Source organism: Meriones unguiculatus, chromosome 17 (assembly GCF_030254825.1).
Source record: "Meriones unguiculatus strain TT.TT164.6M chromosome 17, Bangor_MerUng_6.1, whole genome shotgun sequence".
Lineage (NCBI taxonomy): Eukaryota > Metazoa > Chordata > Mammalia > Rodentia > Muridae > Meriones > Meriones unguiculatus.
Window position 1 is genome coordinate 40,288,747 of NC_083364.1, and position 18,901 is coordinate 40,307,647.

Genomic DNA, 18,901 nt, shown 5'->3' on the forward strand with positions numbered 1-18,901 from the left:
GCCATGTTTGGCTCTGGGCAAATTAACAAGCATTTATTGTTATTTTTAAAGTTTTGTGGCATACTTTTTGAAAATAAGAGTAAAACAAAGGAAATAAAACTCATAAAGTTGTACGCTGTAAGGAGACAATAGTCAGAGCCCAGCCATCTTGAAAGCAGCTCTTCACTTTGCTTCCCCATTTTGTTAGCAGGGTCAAGCTGGGTTCATATTCCCAGGCTTCGGGGCAGCCCGGATCACCCTGCCCCTCTAAGTGATATTTTTAATTGACTATTAAACCAGTAAAAAATGTAGAACTTGCTATTGCCTAAACCAAGGTGCCTAAGTTGTAAAATATATAACCAATTGCATGCCAAGCTCTCATTAACCACATGCAGTTGACCTGTTCATTTGTTCCCTTATTACCTTGAGCTTGGGACCACATGTCTAGGAGGATGAGTTAAGGGCCTTGAAGCCAGCGCCAGATAAGGCCCAGTCTCTAACAGATACTCCCTTATATAAACCTCAAGGTCAAAATACCACTGGATGACCCCATATCTCACCCATGCCTCCTCCTCCTGAGATATCACCCTTTAAATATGCAATACCACTTCCTCTGACTTAAAATAAAAGTGTCAAGAAAAGAATTCCACAGTTTACTCAATCCCTACTTACTAAATCATACCGATAAATTTAGGGTTTTTTATTATTATTTGATAGAGATTCTCATACAGTCCTGCTGGCCTCAATGGCTGAGGACAGTCTGACATACAGGATTCCTCTTGTTGCACTTCCTTGAGTTCTGTGAGAGCAGGAATGCACCACCTCATCTTGTCTATGCTGTGCTGAGGACTGAACTCAAAGCTTCAGGCATGCTCTGCAAGCACTCTGTCAACTGAGCTACGTCCCCAGCTGATTTACCTATATTCCTTTTAAGTAGGATTGTATGAGAGAACAAAAATGATATAAATAAGCAAAAGGACTCGCTTATAGCAAAATGCATTTGTAAATTCAGGATTAAAGGTCGCATCAGCAGATTATAAACATTTGTAAAATGGTTGTTACTCATGCTTCCTACATTTAGGTTTAATTTTAATGATAAGGCAAAGTAATAAATTTGGGCTTATCATAGCTTATGCCAGAATGAGATAATATACTCAGTCCTTAAATATGAACAGAATTTTAGACATTAAAATATGGTTTTTGCTTAGGTGACTTCATGAGTCGTGATGATACCATGTCATTTAATCACCTTTAAATGCCTTTAGCTGGTTATTCATTCAATTTAATGTCAAGGAATAGTGCAGTGTGGTTCATTAGAAAGATTTAATGACTTCAAATAAATGTCATCTATATTCTCCTTTCTCTGGCTGAATCAACATCTTAGAAATAGGTTAAACACAGTGGCTACCATGGCTTTAATGATAATCTATACTATAAAGAAATAGGTTAGAAGTTTATAATTCAAGCTTGCTGTTCCCTAAACAACAGATTGATTTCTTGATTCCTTGTGAAAGAATTTAAACTTGTTATGGTTAAGCTACAATGAGCATCCAGAAGTTTAGAATCATCAAGAGGAACAAACTTAACTCTCCTTTAGTTTGTGGATACTGGCCAAGTTTGTAATGATAATTGACATATACTGTGGTGTACCTATGTCCTAGATAATAACAACATTTAAAGCTAAGATATAAATAATGTAATGATAGAAAGTGCCTGGATAAAGTTACATTTTCTGGCTTCAAAGTCATGCCCTTTACACTTAGCAGCACAATCTTCCTGACCTAGAAAATGTTGCCTGTGTGGCCTAGACATTTCCTAGGAAATACACAGATTTCACACTAACTTAAAGTTGTAGAAAGACACACATATATACTCACTTTTAAGTGGATATTAGCCATATTATATAGGATAAACATACCAAAATCTATACTCCTAAAGAAGCTAAACAACAAGGAAGACTCTAGAGAAGATGCTAGTCCTCATTCAGAAGAACAAACATGATACACATTGGAAGCAGGAGAAGACAGGGAAAAGGACCACAGAGGGCCTCTGAAAGACTCTACTGATGGAGGTATTGAAGCAGAGGCTGAGATGCATAGTCAAACTTTGGGCAGAGTGTAGGTAATCTTATGAAAGAAGGGAGAAATAGAAAGACCTGGAGGGGACAGGAGCTCCACAAGGAGACCAACAGAGCCATAAAAACTGAGCCCTGGGGGCCCTGAAGAGAATGATACCCCAACCAAGGACAATGCATGGAGAGGACCTAAAACTGCTGCTCAGATGTAGCCCATAGACTCAGTCTCCAAGTGGGGTCCCTTAGTAAGGGGAGCAGGGACTGTCTCTGGCATGAACTCAGTGGCAGGCTCTCTGATCACCTCCCACAGGGGGGTACAGTCTTTCCAGGCCACAGAGGAAGACAATACAACCAGTCCTGATGAGACCTGATAGGCTAGGATCAGATAAAAGAGGAGGAGGACCTCCCCTATGAGTGGTCTAGGGGAGGGGCATAGGGGGAGAAGAGGGAGGAAGGGTGAAATTGGGAGGAGATGTGGGAGGGAGCCACAGCTGGGATACAAATTGAATAAATTCTAATAAATGATAAAAATTAAAAAAAAGATAAAAAAAAAAGAAATACAAGTGGAAAAAAATAAAAGTTGTTGTGATGAAAACGTTTCTGATGTTTTTCTGTGTACTTACGTATTTACTGATTGGTTGAGTATGGCAGTTAAATTTCCCTTGTCCCTGCTTTTTCCTAACCCCCAAACTGAGAGGTCAAATGTAGTCTATATATATGGGTAAAGTTTAAGAGGCTGTGAAAGCTGTATTCTCCAGTTGTATTGCCATCCCTGCCTCACTTATTTTAAAGAGGCTAAGACACAATGAGCAGAGAGTTATTGTCATTAGAATTTGCCTTAGCATAAAAGGCATGTCTCACCATGATCTATGTTATATATTTTATTTCTCTTTCAACAATACTAATTTTTTTTTGGCTTAATTAATTCTATATTTTCAAGGGGAGAGTATGTGCAATTCAACATTTGAGCAAAGCTGTAAAATACTTTCATAATGAATAAGCTAAATAGCTAAATAGGTTCACAGGGTTCTGGTTTTCTGTACAGAGCAAGATCCGAGCGGTTTTCCAGGAGGAATGCAATTTTCAGTCAGGAAGAAGCAAGTAATTCACTGAGTCCACCTGCAAGCCCTAGCTTAAAAAATACAAGACTATAACTTCAACAATACTAATTAATGGCTATTAATTTCACAAATTTTTATTGATTATGAAACTTTACTTTTGATGAGTTTAATATATATCTTGAATTATAAATTCCCAGAAATGCCTTGGTTTTCAACCTATGTTTTTAAGCTTTACAATAGGAAGCCAAATGATATGTGACCATTTAGTCTGGACCAAGTAATCAAAGGCCTTGTGTCTTGACCATCTGGAGTGGCTCTAAGGTGACGCTCAAAGTACCCTGCAGTAGATTACAGAAATGTTCTCCTCAGCAACTTCATAAAGATACTGTAAAAATCAAAATAAGCACAAAGTACCACAAAATAAGCACAAAATGATATATGCTAGTACTACAAAATAGAGATTACAGTTTTTAACAAACAAGTTTAATGATTACATTAATTATATGAACTACAAAAATAATTCTCAAAATAGGCTTTTCCGAGAGCTTAAGTAGCGTACTATTTCCTTCTGATAGTTCAAGAAAGGTATATTTCTCAAATTCTTTTTAGTATTTTTGTTAAATATTGTCTCTTCATAACTCAGCTACATCTTTCTTATTGCTCAGTCATGTAATTTTAATAGTAATTATTCCATAAAGTTCATACTGCTTTTCTTATTTGATGACTGAACACGGGGGGAATAAGATCTTAGGTTTTCCAACCAAGTATAAATAATTGAAATTTTACCTCTTTCCGTTGAAATACTCTTGAGCTTTGTTTTTTTTTTTTTTTTTTTTTTTTTTTCAGCAGAAAATGCCATAGGCAGAAACTATTTTCTATAAAACAATTACTTTTATAAAGCCTATCAGGGATAATTCTTCAGGAAAGCCTGCCAAAGTGGCAATTCTTTGATAGAGTCATTGTGATCACCAATGGTTGCTGCTGGTTACAGAAATTAATTCATTGGATTGTAAAGGCTATTGGTGATTCTATAATAAAATCTCACTAGTTGTGGACATTTTAACTGACTCTGAATTTCCTGTTTGTCCTGTCCTACTTTCTTGTAGGCTTCATGAAGTTATTCAGCTGTATGATTTTAAAAGTATCATAATTCTATAGAACATTTCAAAGCAAGAAAAATATCTTACAAATCCCTATTTTAAAACATGGTATAATTGGCTCTGGTTTGAATAAATGCTTCGAGCAATGTGCCTTATTTGCCATTTTTTGACCTGTGTTTCAGTACAAGTGAGAATCAAGTCTTAAAATGTGAAGCAAACTGGGAAGAAATGAGTATTTCATTTGTCCATAGAAAAGAGTTTCACCTTCACCTGGCAAGTGGTGTACTTGATTCCTCTGTCTCACAGCAGGTATCTCATTCCTATAAAAGCCTGGTGCTGCCTCAGGAGTTCTGCTGGCAAGTCCTAAAGGAAGGGAATACAAGACTATTGGCATATAATTTCTCAGCCCAAGTGAAGTAAGAATATATCTCAAAGGCCAATTTCCTATTTACTACACTGCAGGTCTGTGCCTGTACTGTGCTGGGCTGTGTGTGTGCATGCATGTGGAGATCAGAGGTAGATGTCAACTATCTTCTTTGATCATTCTACTCATCTAGGTTGAGGCAGGGCTTCTCATTTGACTCCAGAACTTGCTGATGTAGCTACTCTAGCAAGCCATCCTGTTCCAGGGATCCTCTATCACTGCCTCTCAGGCGCTGGGATTCCAAGCACACACTACCTCACATTTATGTGGGTGCTGGGGAGCTGGCCTAGTACTCACAATTATGTGACAAGTACTTTGCTCTTTGAGCCACCTCCCCAGCCCTATTTGTGCCCTTATTTAACACGTTATATCTATACCTATATCTTTATCTGTCTGTATCTGTGATATAGACCTATATCCATCTATATCTATCCTCTATCTGATACATATATCTATATCTCTATTTATCAATATAGATTATAGGAAGGCAAAGTAAAGTTTCTGTGAAGCTAGCTACAGGGGATATTAGATATGCAGAATTTATCAGAAGGACTAAAACTAGGCCACTGAATCTAGATCAAGCCCAAGCCTGAGAAGAACAGTTGGCCACTCTGTTTTTTGACTATTTTTATGACACCACTTTTAAGACAATTTAATAAAAATATGTTCAATAAAGTAAACATATGTTATCCTGTTTTTCAATGGACTTGGTTGCTTAATAAGTTTTCTGTAGTCTATGGGAAATAGGAATTATAAGGTTAATGGTAATAACAGAAATAGAAGGGCTCTTGGGACCTAATGGGAGCATAGAAGATGATGCTGTCCTGGGCAAAGAATTAGAAAAAAGGGCCCATGTTCTTGGGACGATATGATCCTGCAATTAAAGTTTCATTGACTTTGTAGGTCTTTGTCCTTTTGGGGGGTTGTTTTCTTTAGAAAGTTATAGTTCTGTCAGGCAACTAGGGCAGGCATGAATACTGGCACCTATCCAACCCTCTTGGAAGACGAGATTATACAGAATACAAATTATACAATATTACCTGTTTAGTGTAAAAGGGTTTCATAGCTTTATAAAGTATTAATTTTAAACATTATTTGACAATAGTTGTTTCTGCAAATGGACTATAGTTCCATTTGTGATGAAGTATGTGTACTTTCTGTTCTAATTTTTCTTTAGTGAATAGCATGTCTTACCAAAGAAACTAAAAACACAGGTTGAATAGTAAGTCAATAGTCAATATGAAAACATTAAATTATCTTGAATACTGAGAACATAAGATTCCATTTGGTTTACTGGATTCTACAGCTCCTAATCTATAATCTATCTCTTTCATTATCTCAAGAAAATACTTCATAGTCTGAACCTTATTCGTCATTTATTAGGGTATAAGAGACTTTGAGAACATAGAAAAACTATAAAATGATTACTCTTTTCCCTAAGTGCTAGTTTATCTTATTCCAATAGACTTACACTGCCCATTTCCACCTGATTTTAGTGGACTTAGAGGTGGTTGTGGGAGGGTCCAACATCTTCCAAAGATATTATTTGTGGAGAATAACTACTGAAAAAATATCTAAAAACCTTTTCATAGGGAAAACACACTTTACCCCATTTAGGAAAATACAGCTGTCATTGCTAGCAATGAAATTATAAATGAATTCCATCATAACACAACATTTTATCTTCAAGAAACAAAACACACAAGTAGTTAAAACTATCCTGCTTTGAAGAACTCTCCATGATTGCATGCAAGCCCCTTGAGGCTTCCCTCAGAAAAGAAGGGCATTGGTGTTTCCAGAGTGCTTTAACTCATAAAAAAGTAAACACTACAGGAGGAGGGATAAAAGTAGGATGCTAACCAAAAGCTTTCAGCAATTATCGTAACTGTGAACATTTTAGCTCTTTCCCAAAGAAGTTGCTAACATCACATTTATGCAATATTCTATGGAGGAGTTAGACAACATTTTCCTTTAGAAGAAATAGAAATGTCATTTTCACTGGGAATATAATTAAATATGTAAACAATCCAAAAGAAATTATAAACTAATGGAATTTATAAATTTAATGAGTTTTCTGGAAGCAAATATAATTTGTACATTTAATTATGTTTTTACTTTCTATCCACAAATGACTAGAAAATTAAATGACATTTATAATAATTGAAAACTCAAATACAAAAGAATAAGTCTAATGAAAGATGAACAAGACCTCCACAATAAAAATTATAAATCACTACTGAGATAGAGAACATACATAAATGTGTAATACAAAGGGGAATATTATTATTTAATAATAATATTATTAAACGTGATTATATCTAATTGATGTGTAACTAGTGAAATTGTAATAGCAATGTAAACATGTTTATAAGTGAATTAATACATTATTCCTGAAAGTTACAAAATTAGAATACATAAAACAATCTTGAAAAGGACCAAAAATTTGGAGAAACTACGTTGTCAGCAATATTTCTGAAGCTATATTAATTAAAAGTGTGATCTGAATACGTGCTATACATTCTGTTTAGAACAGAAGATAAAGTTTACACACACACATACACACGCACGCACGCATGCACGCACACACCACATGATGAAGTCCACCAATTTACAGCAAAAGCTCCACTTTTGTGTAGTGAAGGGAATGGTAATTTCTTCATAAATCTCACCTACCAATTGGATAGCTAAATAGCTCCTTCCTCATATGATATATAGAACAAATTCCAGATGGAAGTTAAAGGTGAAATATAAAACAAGTTACTAGATGGTAGTATTAAACATTGTTTCATGTTCATAGAGTGGGCAAGAATTTTCCTTAAAGAGACACAGGCATTCCAATAAAATAAAACATTGTCAAGATGAATTACATTACAGCTAGCACTGACTTAAAGAAAGGAAAGGGCAGGCCACAGAGAAAGAACAAGGTGTATTACCATATACATGCAGCAAAAGACTGTCCAGCACCACACATACACATTCTCACACATTCACACTCACCTGCGGACACACACACCTATCAATAAAGATGGCAAAGAAAAGATGGTGACCCAGTCACAATGAGGAAAGGAATTCAATATATTATAAATAGGATAAATAGTAAATACATATAGAATGATCCAAAATATTCAGACATTAGAGATGTGCAATCCAATTTAATTCTACAATGAGATACTATTGCATATACTTCAAATGACTATTTTAAATATTAAGTGCCCTAATGTTGAATATCAGGAAGAATATGAAAGAAGTGGACCCTTTGCACACTGTAAGTGGCAGTAATTGGTACAACTACTTTAGAAAACTCATTGGTAGCATATTTGCTAAATCTGTACATTTGCATGTTTGACCTTCTCCTACAGTCAAGGATAAACATCACCTCAGGCTAAAAGGATAAAAAAAGCTATTCCAAGCAACTGACCTAAGAAGCAAGATAGCGTAGCTATTTTGATATCTGACAAGACAGACTTCAAAACAAAACTAATCAGAAGAGAAAGGGAGGAACACTGCTCACCAAAGGAAAACTCTGCCAAGAAGACATTACAATTTTTGACATTTTTACATCAAACACAAGGGCACTCAAGTTCATAGAAGAAATTATTACAGCTTAAATGATCTATTGATCCTCGATCTTAGCCATTCTGATAGGTGTAAGGTGAAATCTCAGGGTCGTTTTGATTTTCATTTTCCTGATGACTAAGGACATTGAGCATTTCTTTAAGTGTTTCTCTGCCATTCGATATTCCTCTATTGAGAATTTAGCTCTGTAACTCATTTTTAAAAATTGGATTACTTGATTTGGTGCTTCTTAACTTCTTGAGTTCTTTATATATTCTGGATATTAGTCCTCTGTCAGATATAGGGTTGGTGAAGATCCTTTCCCAGTCTGTAGGCTGTTGTTTTGTTCTGATGACAGTGTCCTTTGCTTTACAGAAGCTTTTCAGTTTTATAAGGTCCCATTTATTGATTGTTGATCTTACAGCCTGTGCTGTTTGTGATCCTTGAACACTGATTGTGAGAGATTTCAATACCTTGCTCTTTCCAATTAGTTATGCCAACCAGACAAAAACTAAAAAAGAGAAATACTGGAACTAACAGATGTTATAAACCAAATGTACTGAGCCAATATTTTCAGAACATTTCACTCAAACACAAAAGAATATACCTTTTAACACCTAACAGAACTTTCTCTAAAAGTGAGCATATATTGCTCACATAGCAAGCCTCAACAGATTCAAGAAAATTGAAATGACTCCCTGAATCCTATCCAACCACCATGGATTAAAGCTGGATATTAACAACAACAGAAACAACAGAAAGCCTACAAACTCATGGAAACTGAAAACTCTCTATTGAATGAAAAATGGGTCAAGACAGAAAGAAAGAAAAGACTTTCTAGAGGTCAATGAAAATGAACACACAGCATAACAAAAATGTATGGGACACAATGAAAGTGGTGCTACGAGGAAAGTTTATAATACTAAGTGCCTACATAGAAAATTGGAGAGATAGCATACTAAGACAGCACACCTGAAAGCTCTAGGACAAAAAGAAGTAAGCACACTCAAGAGGAGTTGAGGGCATGAAATATTCAAACTCAGTGCTGAAGTCAATAAAATTAAAAACAAAAACAAATACAAAGAATCAGTGAAAAGAAGAGTTGGTTCTTTGAGAAAATCAATAATATTGATAAACCCTAATTAACTGAAACGCAGAGAAAAAATATCTAACTAAAAATATAGAAATAAAAAAGGGCATAAGAACACAAAGGATATCAAGAGAATCATAAGGACGTACTATAAAAATCTGTACTCCACCAACTTAGAAAATCTAAAGGAAATGTATACATTTTTGACACATAACCACTTACCAAAGTTAAATCAAGATCAGATATGCCATTTAAACAGACCTATAATCCCCTAATGAAATAGAAGCAGTCATTAAAGTCTACCAACTACCCCCCAAAATCTTAGTGTCGGATGGCTTTAGTGCAGAATTCTATGAGATATTCAAAGCAGAGTTAATGCCAACACTCCCCCAATTATTCCACAGAAGAGAAACAAAAAGAACATTGCCCAGTTTGTTTCAGGAGCCCACAATTACCCAAATATCCAAACTGCATAAAGATCCAACAAAGGAAGAGAAATAAAGATCAATTCCCCTTCTGAACATAGACGCAAAAATTCTCAATAAAATACCTCTTGCCTGATGCGTCTAAAACAAAAAGGGGGAACTGTAGAGAGCTGCGGAATGCTGTGCCTTAAAGATGGAGCTGGTTTCCGCCTTCCACCTTCACGATGGTGAGTGCTCTCTGTCACGAACAATTCCACATTTGGCTAAGGCTGAGGATCTGGCTTGCTTCCATGTATGTGGACCTATCTGCATTGCCCATGTGGCACGCTGGGGTTGGCTACCCAGAGGCTATTTAAGCTGTGGGCTGGCTTTCCCCAGGGTCAGATGATTGTTCAAGGTTCCTGAATAAACTGCATTGAAAAAAATAAATAAAATAAAATACCTAATCCAAAAATGCAGGGTACCCTGGAGTTGGCCTGGCCTACCTGTCTTAAGAGACATGCATCATAGGTTTTTCAGGTTAGAGTCCATGGCTCCTGGGGCACAATTGCCTTCTAGCTCCCCTGAGACCGATGCATTCCCCCAGACAGTAAACATTCAGGCTGCTTTCTCTGTATATTCCTGTAGAAGTCACAGAAGCCTGACAGGACAGTTGGTCTTAATCTCCTGTTCCTTGTATAATATGCAAATGTCATTATATACTGGCAACTACAACTATATCGATCCTGGCAATTGCTATCATATTCTATTTCTGATAAAGGTATAAAAAGTTTTTTTTTTCTCTCAATAAAATTGTTATAGCCTCATCTGTGCTGTGCCTCCTCCAACTGGCGTGATATAATTCTATGCAGCCATGTCAGGTAACATTGGCCAGGCAAGTAAGTGCAGGTGCTAACACAGGAATGCAACAAAAAGATCGTGCACCAGGAGCAAATAGGCTTCATCTGAGAGATGCAGGGATGATTCAACATATCTAAACAAACAAATAATGTACTTCACCAAATAAACAAATTGAAAGAAAAAAATTACATGATCATCTGACTAGACGCAGAAAAGGCCTTTGATAAAATTCAATACTCCTTCATAATAAAAGTCCAGGAGAGATTAGGGATATAAGGGACATACTTCAAAATCATAAAGGCAAGCAAACCCAATACAGAAAGTCCACAGCCAACATCAACTTAATCAAGAGAAACTCAAAAGCAATTTCACTAAAATCAGGAACAAGACAGGGTGTCACTCTCTCCATTCATATTCAACATAGTACTTGAAGTCTTACCTAGAGCAATAAAACAACTGAAGTGGATCAAAATGATAAAAATTGTAAAGGAAGAAGACAAAATATCTTCATTTGCAGGGGAAATGATAGTATGCAGAAGTGACCCTAAAAACTCTACCTGGAAACTCATGCAGCTGGTAAACACTTTCAACAAAGTAGCTGATATAAAACTAACTCACAAATGTCAGTAGCCCTCTTACCAATGACAAGTAAACTGAGAATCAAATCAGGGAAACAACACCTTTCACATTAGCCTCAAATAATAAAATAATAAGATACCTTTGGACAACTCTAACCAAGCATGTGAAAAGACTTTTATAATAAAAATTTTAAGATATCAAATGAAGAAGTCAAGGAAGATATCAGAAGATGGAATGATCTACCATGCTCCTGGATTGGTAGGATTAATATAGGGAAAACAGCACTCCTACCAAAAATACTCTACATATTCAATACAATACTACCAAAATTTCAACACAATTCTTCACAGAACCTCAAATGACAATTTTAAGCTTCATATGAAAGCACAAAGAATTCAGGATAGCTAAATTTAAAAAAATCCAGAATAATAAAAGAACAGAATAATAAGAGTTATCACCAGCTCCACTTTCAAATTGTACTGCAGAGCTTCAGTAATAAAAACAGCATAATATTGATGCACACGCGTGTGCACACACACACACACCAGAAACATTGGTCTACTTAGTAGAATCAAAGACTCAGACATAAGTCAACACGCCTGATTTTTTTATAAAGAAACCAGAAATCCACACTGGAAAAAATAGATAGAATCTTCAACAAATGGTGCTTGGTTACAAATAGATTCATATTTATTACCATGTACAAAATGTAACAACAAAAAAATCTCAACATAAGTTCAGATACACTGAACCTGTTGGAAAGAAGGTAGAGAATAGTCTTGAATTACTTGGCACAGGAAAGGACTTTCTGAAGAGAACATCAATAACACAGGATCTAAGAACAACTAATAAACGGGACCTCATGAAACTGAAAAGCTTTTGTATTGCAAAGGATACCATCAATGGGACAAAGTGGCCAGCTACAGAATGGGAAGAAATTTTTACCAACTAATGTTCAATAGAGAGCTAATATTTAACATATAAAAAGAACTTTAAAAGCTGACATAAAAAATAACCCAATTAAAAAAAAATGGAGTACAGATCCAAACAGAGAATACTTAAAAGAAGAAACAAAAATGGCCGAGAAACACTTCACAAAATGTTCAACATCCTTAGCCATCAGGGAAATGCAAATAAAAACTATTGAGCTTTCATCATACATCTGTCAGAATGCCTAAGATCAATAAAACAAAGGAAAGCTCCTGCTGGCTAGGATGTGGAGGGAGAGGAATGGACACCTGTCTGCTGTGGTGGGAGTGTAAACTCGGATAACCACTGTGGAAATCAGTGTGGAAGTTCCTCAGGACGCTGGGAACAGAGCTACCTCAAGATTCAGATATACCACTCTTTGGTATACATTGAAAGCATACTTCTTCCTACAACAGAGAAAACTGCTCAGCTATGTTCATTGCTGCTCTACCCATAATAGACAAAAAAAATGGAAACAACCTAAATGCCTCTCAACAGAAGAATGGATAGAGGAAAAGTAAAGTAATATTCGGCCATTAAAAAAAATGATATCATGAAAGTTGATAAGTGGATAGAACTAGAAAAAATCATCTTCAGTGTGGTAACCCAGATCCAGAATGGCAAATATATGTATTCAGTTATATGTGGCTATTAGTTGTTTTTAGTAATAAGCAAGCTACAATCCATAGAACCACAGAGGTTAGGTATACAGTAAGGACTGGTGGGTGCAGATAGTTGTGTTAGGACCAAAAAAATAGAATAGATGGTTATGGATAGATAAGGAGGGCTGGAATAGGAAAATCAAGTGGGGATGGGAGGAAGGGAGAATGAAGAAGAGAATGCAGGGAGAGACAGCAAAAACTAAGGGCCATTTGAGGGGTAGCATGGAAACATAATATAGTGGAAGCTTACTAAAATACATATCATCAAATTGTCAAATAATGAGAAAGACAGAGCCATAACTACCCTCTCTTGTCATCCAACACAGCTCCCAGTACTGAGATTGGATTACGTCTAATTGAGTTGCTAGACAAAAGGGTCCCATGAGAACCCCAAATAACCTAGGCTGTCGCCAAGGCTATAGGTTATCTCCACAAACTGACAGCAAAGTCACAGTGCAGAAGACAACACCTACACAACTCATTAAACATAGAGATGTCAAGCTGATGCCTACATAGAGCCTTCACCCCTATTTGCCAGTGTTCTTGATACTGAAAGGTACTCTGTTCTCTACCAAAAGAGAAACAAGCAACAACCCAACTACAATCCCATCAACCTACAATGGTGTCCTGCCTACAAGACAGTGGCACAGAGCTTGTGGAGTAACCAACCATATCTGATTTGACTTGAGGTGATATAATCCATACCTGACTTTTCTTGGGCAGCCAAGGACCTGAGACTAAGTAGTCCAGGAACTTATGGAAAGTGAAAGACTACTGTTCCTAATTAAAAAAAAAAAAGTAGCAATAAAATGATTCCCAATGACACGGTTACACTCGTTGATCAGTTCCTTGCTCAGCCATCATCAGAGAAGTGTCTTCCTACAGCAGATAGGAACAAATATACAGCCAGATATGATGCAAAGAGCGAGAGACCTTGGTACGTTCGGACCTAAATGTGTTGTCTCTATCAATTCCCTTCCCTGGGCTCGGAGAACCCTGTGCAGGAGGAAGAGGCAGAGAGAATGTAAGAGTCTAGGGAATGGAGGACTCCAGGGAATCAAGGCCTTCTAAGCACGATAGAACCAAGATACATACGAACTCAGAGACCGAGGCAGCATGCACAGGGCCTGCATGGGTTGGGACCACATGGGGTCCCAGTTCTATCTCCAGTTGACAACTAGACCCAGAATCTAACTCCAAATGAAAACTACTTGCAAATGAAAGTTTAATTTTCACCCAGGGGGTTTCACTTGGAAAACAGACTGCTCTTAAGTGTGAGTTACGTGGCCAGCAGTAGGTGGCCAACAGAAAATGAACTCAACAGCATCTTTGAAGGTTCCTTGACTCATAACTGTCAGGGATAGTTCCTCTCTCCTTTTAAGAGTTTTATAATTTTATTATTTATTTCTACCCAATAGATCTTTTATGTATATAGTATGACTTTCAGTTTTGTGCTTGATGAGATTTCTGAGTGTGTTTTCAAACGGGTCTCTGCAACTATTATGTGTTTCTTGTATCTTTTTTGAGTTCTTTTTCCTCTTTTTATTTTGACCTGATTATTTGTTTTTGTTTCATCTTATCTTATATTGAATTATATTATATTCTCACAGAATCCTGTTTGCTTTCTAACGAGACAGAGATGGGGTAGATCCAGATGGGAGGTAAAGTGGGGAGAAACTTGGAGAGGTAGAAGAAGGGGAAACCATAATCAGGATATGGTGTATGAAAAAAAAAAAAACGATTTTCAATAAAAAGCAAAAATGAATTGGCATATTGCATAAAATAATTTTAATAAAAGTACCATTTTTAAAATTTATGATTCATTTACAGTGGGGGTCCAAGGGAAATTTGGCACTGAATTATTATAGAAACATGTAATTAATAATGAACATAAAAGAACCAAGCATATACCATGAAAAGTTGAAAAAAGAAAAATAAAGTAAAAGGAAAACAGAAGTAATTATAAAGATAAAAGCATAAATTAAAAGTTAAAAATAAACAAGAGTAAAACATTGTTTAAGGCCAAGTGAAACATTTCCATAATAGAGATAAATTTCTTTAAAGAGAAGGCATAATTATACAAAATAAAGAATGTGTGGAGTAATTGCTTTAATAGATTTAAAGTTTAAGTTATGTAAACTTTAAAGAGTAATTTCAAAAGCTATTTAAGCCCTTGTGCAAACAGAAAACAAAAAGGGCAGGGGAGATGGCTCAGTCAGTAATGTGCCTGTTGCACATGCGTGAGGACCTGGCAGGAACACATATAAAAAGCTGGACACTGTGGCAGGTTCCAAGAATTCCACTGCTGGGGAAGCAGAGAGAAGCAGGTATCTGGGGCCCACTGGCTAGATAGCCTAGGCTAATTGGTGAGACAATAGGTCCCAGTGAGGCACTGTGCCTCACAGACCATGTGACTAGTGCCTCAAAAAAGATAGCTGAGGTTGCCTCAACGTGCAAGCACACAAACATGTGTACCCACAAAAACATGAGCAGAGAGAGAGAAACAGAGAGAGAGAGAGAGAGAGAGAGAGAAAGAAGGAAGGAAAGGAGGTGGACTATAAAATATTAATGTTATATAAATATTACATATATTTATTATATAATATTTATATATAATACATAATTATATATAAATGTTATATAAATATATAATATTATATAAATATTAATTTATATAAAATGCCCAAGAGCAGCTGGGACACAAAGTGAATAAATTGTAATAAATTTAAAAAAAATCTAAATGCCCAAGAGATATAACAGAATTAAAAGTTAAACTGAGCAACTGTTTCATGTCATAAAGTTAATATTAATATATGACTAAGTGCTAGAACATGGCTGCATTACTACACAAACAGTGTACAGAAAAAATGAGTCTTTAAATATATGAAGAAGGCATTGAACATAACTTACAGCATTTAAAATACAAATTGTAACATTGACAGATCTCTTTATTAATCAGTCATAAATTTAAAAATAACCAATATTTGAATGTTATTTAAGATTTACAGACAAAAACGTGAGTAACTAAAAACATTTAAACAGGTACACAATCTTTGACCCCCCGAATTCTAATTTTAGAAATTTATCTCATGGATACATTTATACAAATTTAAAATGAATCACGTGCACAGCTTTCTCTCTGCATCTGTTTGTAGTAGCAGAAGATTGGTAGCAAGCTCAATGTACCTGCTGGTTGAACTCATTAGAGACACTATGACATATGCATACAAGTAAATTTTATACAACTATAAAATAAAGAAATGCAACACAATTATTGTGAAACTGGAGCGCAAACTATACTGTAAGTTGATATAAGTATGATTTTAGTAAGCTACATAAAACGGGGCAGAAATGGGCTTTTTGTTTATTTTCAAACACAAATAAATGAAAACTAACAATACCATTTAGTTTTTAGAAGGACAGAAACAATGCATAAGAACAGAATGAAAGGGAGAGTTCAAAGTTTATTACTTAAATTCAGGTTAAGAAAGAAATTTAAATTTAAGTTGCTACAACAGTCTAATATAGGAAACAATAGCACGTGTTTGTGCTTTGTATTTGATTGTTAATTAATATGCAATTAATTAAACAAAATCTCCTTGCTTTTTTATGAGCAGACATTCATGTACCCCAAAATGATGTTTGTAACCTTGCCTAACAACTTATTCCTGTTCAACCAAGAAAAAGCCAACATACCTGGGCAGGGCAAATGGGGTAAGTATGAAAAAGGTTCGAGGGTTTTGGGGACAGGAGAGGAGGATCTTGGGAAGGAGGAGGTAGAGGAGAAGGAAAAATGAAGAAATGTGGAGCCATGGGTTAGCATGGGAGAAATGCATGGCTGGCATGGATGGAGGAATTGGCCCAGAAAAAGAATAAGCAAGTATTTATGGAATTATGGATGGCAGGTAGCCTGGGATGGGACTGAGAAGTAAAGATAGATTAGATGGTTAGTATCTGTCAAGTCCCAGGTGATATAAGTAGTTCTAAAATCTAGCAGGTGTCAGTGTCTTTTCCTGATTACGATAGCAGGCTAGATATATCACCGTAATAATTGTAGGCTTTTTTCTTTTTCTTTCTTTTTTAATTGTAGGCTAATAATAAACATTTCTAGCCCACTACCAAAACTAGAGCAACAACAGAATATTGAATTATATGAAATATTGTTAACTACAAGAAAATATGACCAAAAAAATTTTTATGGAAGTTAATTCTGCAACATGACATGAAGAATGAACTGTGAGGGGATTTTAAAAGGAAAGGGCATTTGTTAGAATACCTTTGTGTTACCCTAGGTATGAGGCAATGATTTTCTAAACCACAATGGTGCCAATGAGGATGGGAAACAAAGAGTCCATTCGGCATCTTAAAATAAAATCAACATGAGGATGGAGAGATAGCTCAGTGGTTAAAAGTACTGCGCTTGCATAGCAACCAGTTTGGTTCCCAGGATATACATGACTGTTCACAACGCTTGTTTATATCTTCAGTTCCAGATCTGTTACCCTAGCCTGGCCTCTGCAGGCTCCTACAGGTATATTCTTGTAGACTCACACACACACAAATCAAATTATCTTTTTCATCTTTTTAATTAATTAATTCAATTTATATCTTGATCATAGGTTTCTCCCTACTCTCCTCTCCATCCCACCCTCCCTCTTGTATCCCCTTCCCCCATTCCTGAGAATAGGGGAGCCCCCTACCCAGGTACCCCAGTTCGTCTATTCACATGAAGACTGATTTTTGTCTTCCTCCCCTGTGGCCTGGTATGGCAGTCCCATCAGGGGGAAGTGATCAAAAAGCAGACAGCATAGTGCATGTCAGAGATAGCCCCCACTCCCCTAACCAGTGGGTCCACATGAAGCCTAAGGTGCCCATTGGCTACTTATAAATAGAGGACCTAGGTCCAGGTACAATTATCTTTTTTTAAAATAAAAAGCAATAAAATAAGAATTAAAAGTTCTTATTAAAAGAAAACTTCACACACGACACAATAGGCTCTACATAGGCTAGACTCTTGTAGAGCAAGGAAAAAAATATAGCAACTTGTAAAGGGTTGTAAAGAGCAAATTGAAGAAATGATGGAATTCTAAAATAATTACTAAAATCTAGATAAAAGCATTACATTTTAACAATTCCAAATAAAATTTCAAAAAATATAATGTAAATAAAAAGTAATGATATCTTTTGCTATTCTGAGAAAAAGAAAATGTCTTTTACATTGCTGGCACCAAAACCCAAGGCCCTGTACATGCTGGGCAAACAGTCTACCATTTAGCTACACCTCAATCACTCCATGTGAAATTTGGTAGGAATGGATCTAATGCAGTATCAAAGACACACATGTTGGAGAAGGGGCCTCATGCACTGTGTTTTCAGAAGCTGATTTCGGTGTCCTGAGGTCAGATTCCCTCTCTACCACAGGCATTGTTATGAATGTTGAACCATCGCCTGTACCATGTGATATAAGGAATGTTCCCCCGATTAGCCCTGATTGGCTAAGAAAGATGCTGAAGCCTATGACTGGGCAGAAGATAGGCAGACGGAGTTTAGGTTCCTGGGCTTGGGGTCCAGAGACCATGAGGATGGGAAGAGGGCAGAAGAGGCAGCAGGAAGAGAGGAAGCCAGAGAGAAAGGAGTCAACATGGGGCAAGATGGACAATAAGCACCTGGCCAGGAGGACAGACTGATGGAGCAAAAGCTACCCAGGACACATCAAGTTAGTAAGTGGTTGACCTTTACGTGGGTTTAAGGCTAGTAGGATTAAAAATAGCTCACAATCTGCCCAGCATAGTATCTACAGCTTAATAATAAATCATAGTCTCTCTGTATCTATTATTGTGGAAGCTAGAGGGGTTAAAGAAAACTGTTGCTTTATTAATTAGTATCTACATACACATGATAATTAGGTGCTAAAATTTTATACATTTTTATATACTCAGAAAATTTAGAAGAATCAGATACTTTAAAAATAATTTTCAAAAAATTGAGATAATATATAATCAGTTAATTTTTTAAAAAAATAGGCAACTGCTTAGAATTCTACCATGCCAAGATATTAATTTATTTAAAAGCCTTAAAGAATTATCTTTAGGAATCTCTTTCTTTATGTTTTTATGTGTATATTTAGTGACACTTTATCTTGA

The 18,901-nt window shown here is 36.1% G+C and overlaps 1 protein-coding gene across 9 annotated transcripts in view; it reads right to left on the reverse strand.

The window, feature by feature from the left end:
- Positions 1 to 18,901, reverse strand: part of Stxbp5l (syntaxin binding protein 5L) — a 257,234-nt gene that overhangs the window by 50,540 nt on the left and 187,793 nt on the right. For 5 of the 9 annotated variants that reach the window (XM_060370356.1, XM_060370358.1, XM_060370361.1 and 2 more), the window contains one exon: positions 4,485 to 4,577. The exons of the other annotated variants lie outside the window; for them this stretch is intronic. In XM_060370356.1, coding sequence (XP_060226339.1) covers positions 4,485 to 4,577 — 93 coding nt within the window. The remainder of the gene's footprint in view (positions 1 to 4,484; positions 4,578 to 18,901) is intronic. 9 annotated transcript variants of the gene reach the window in all.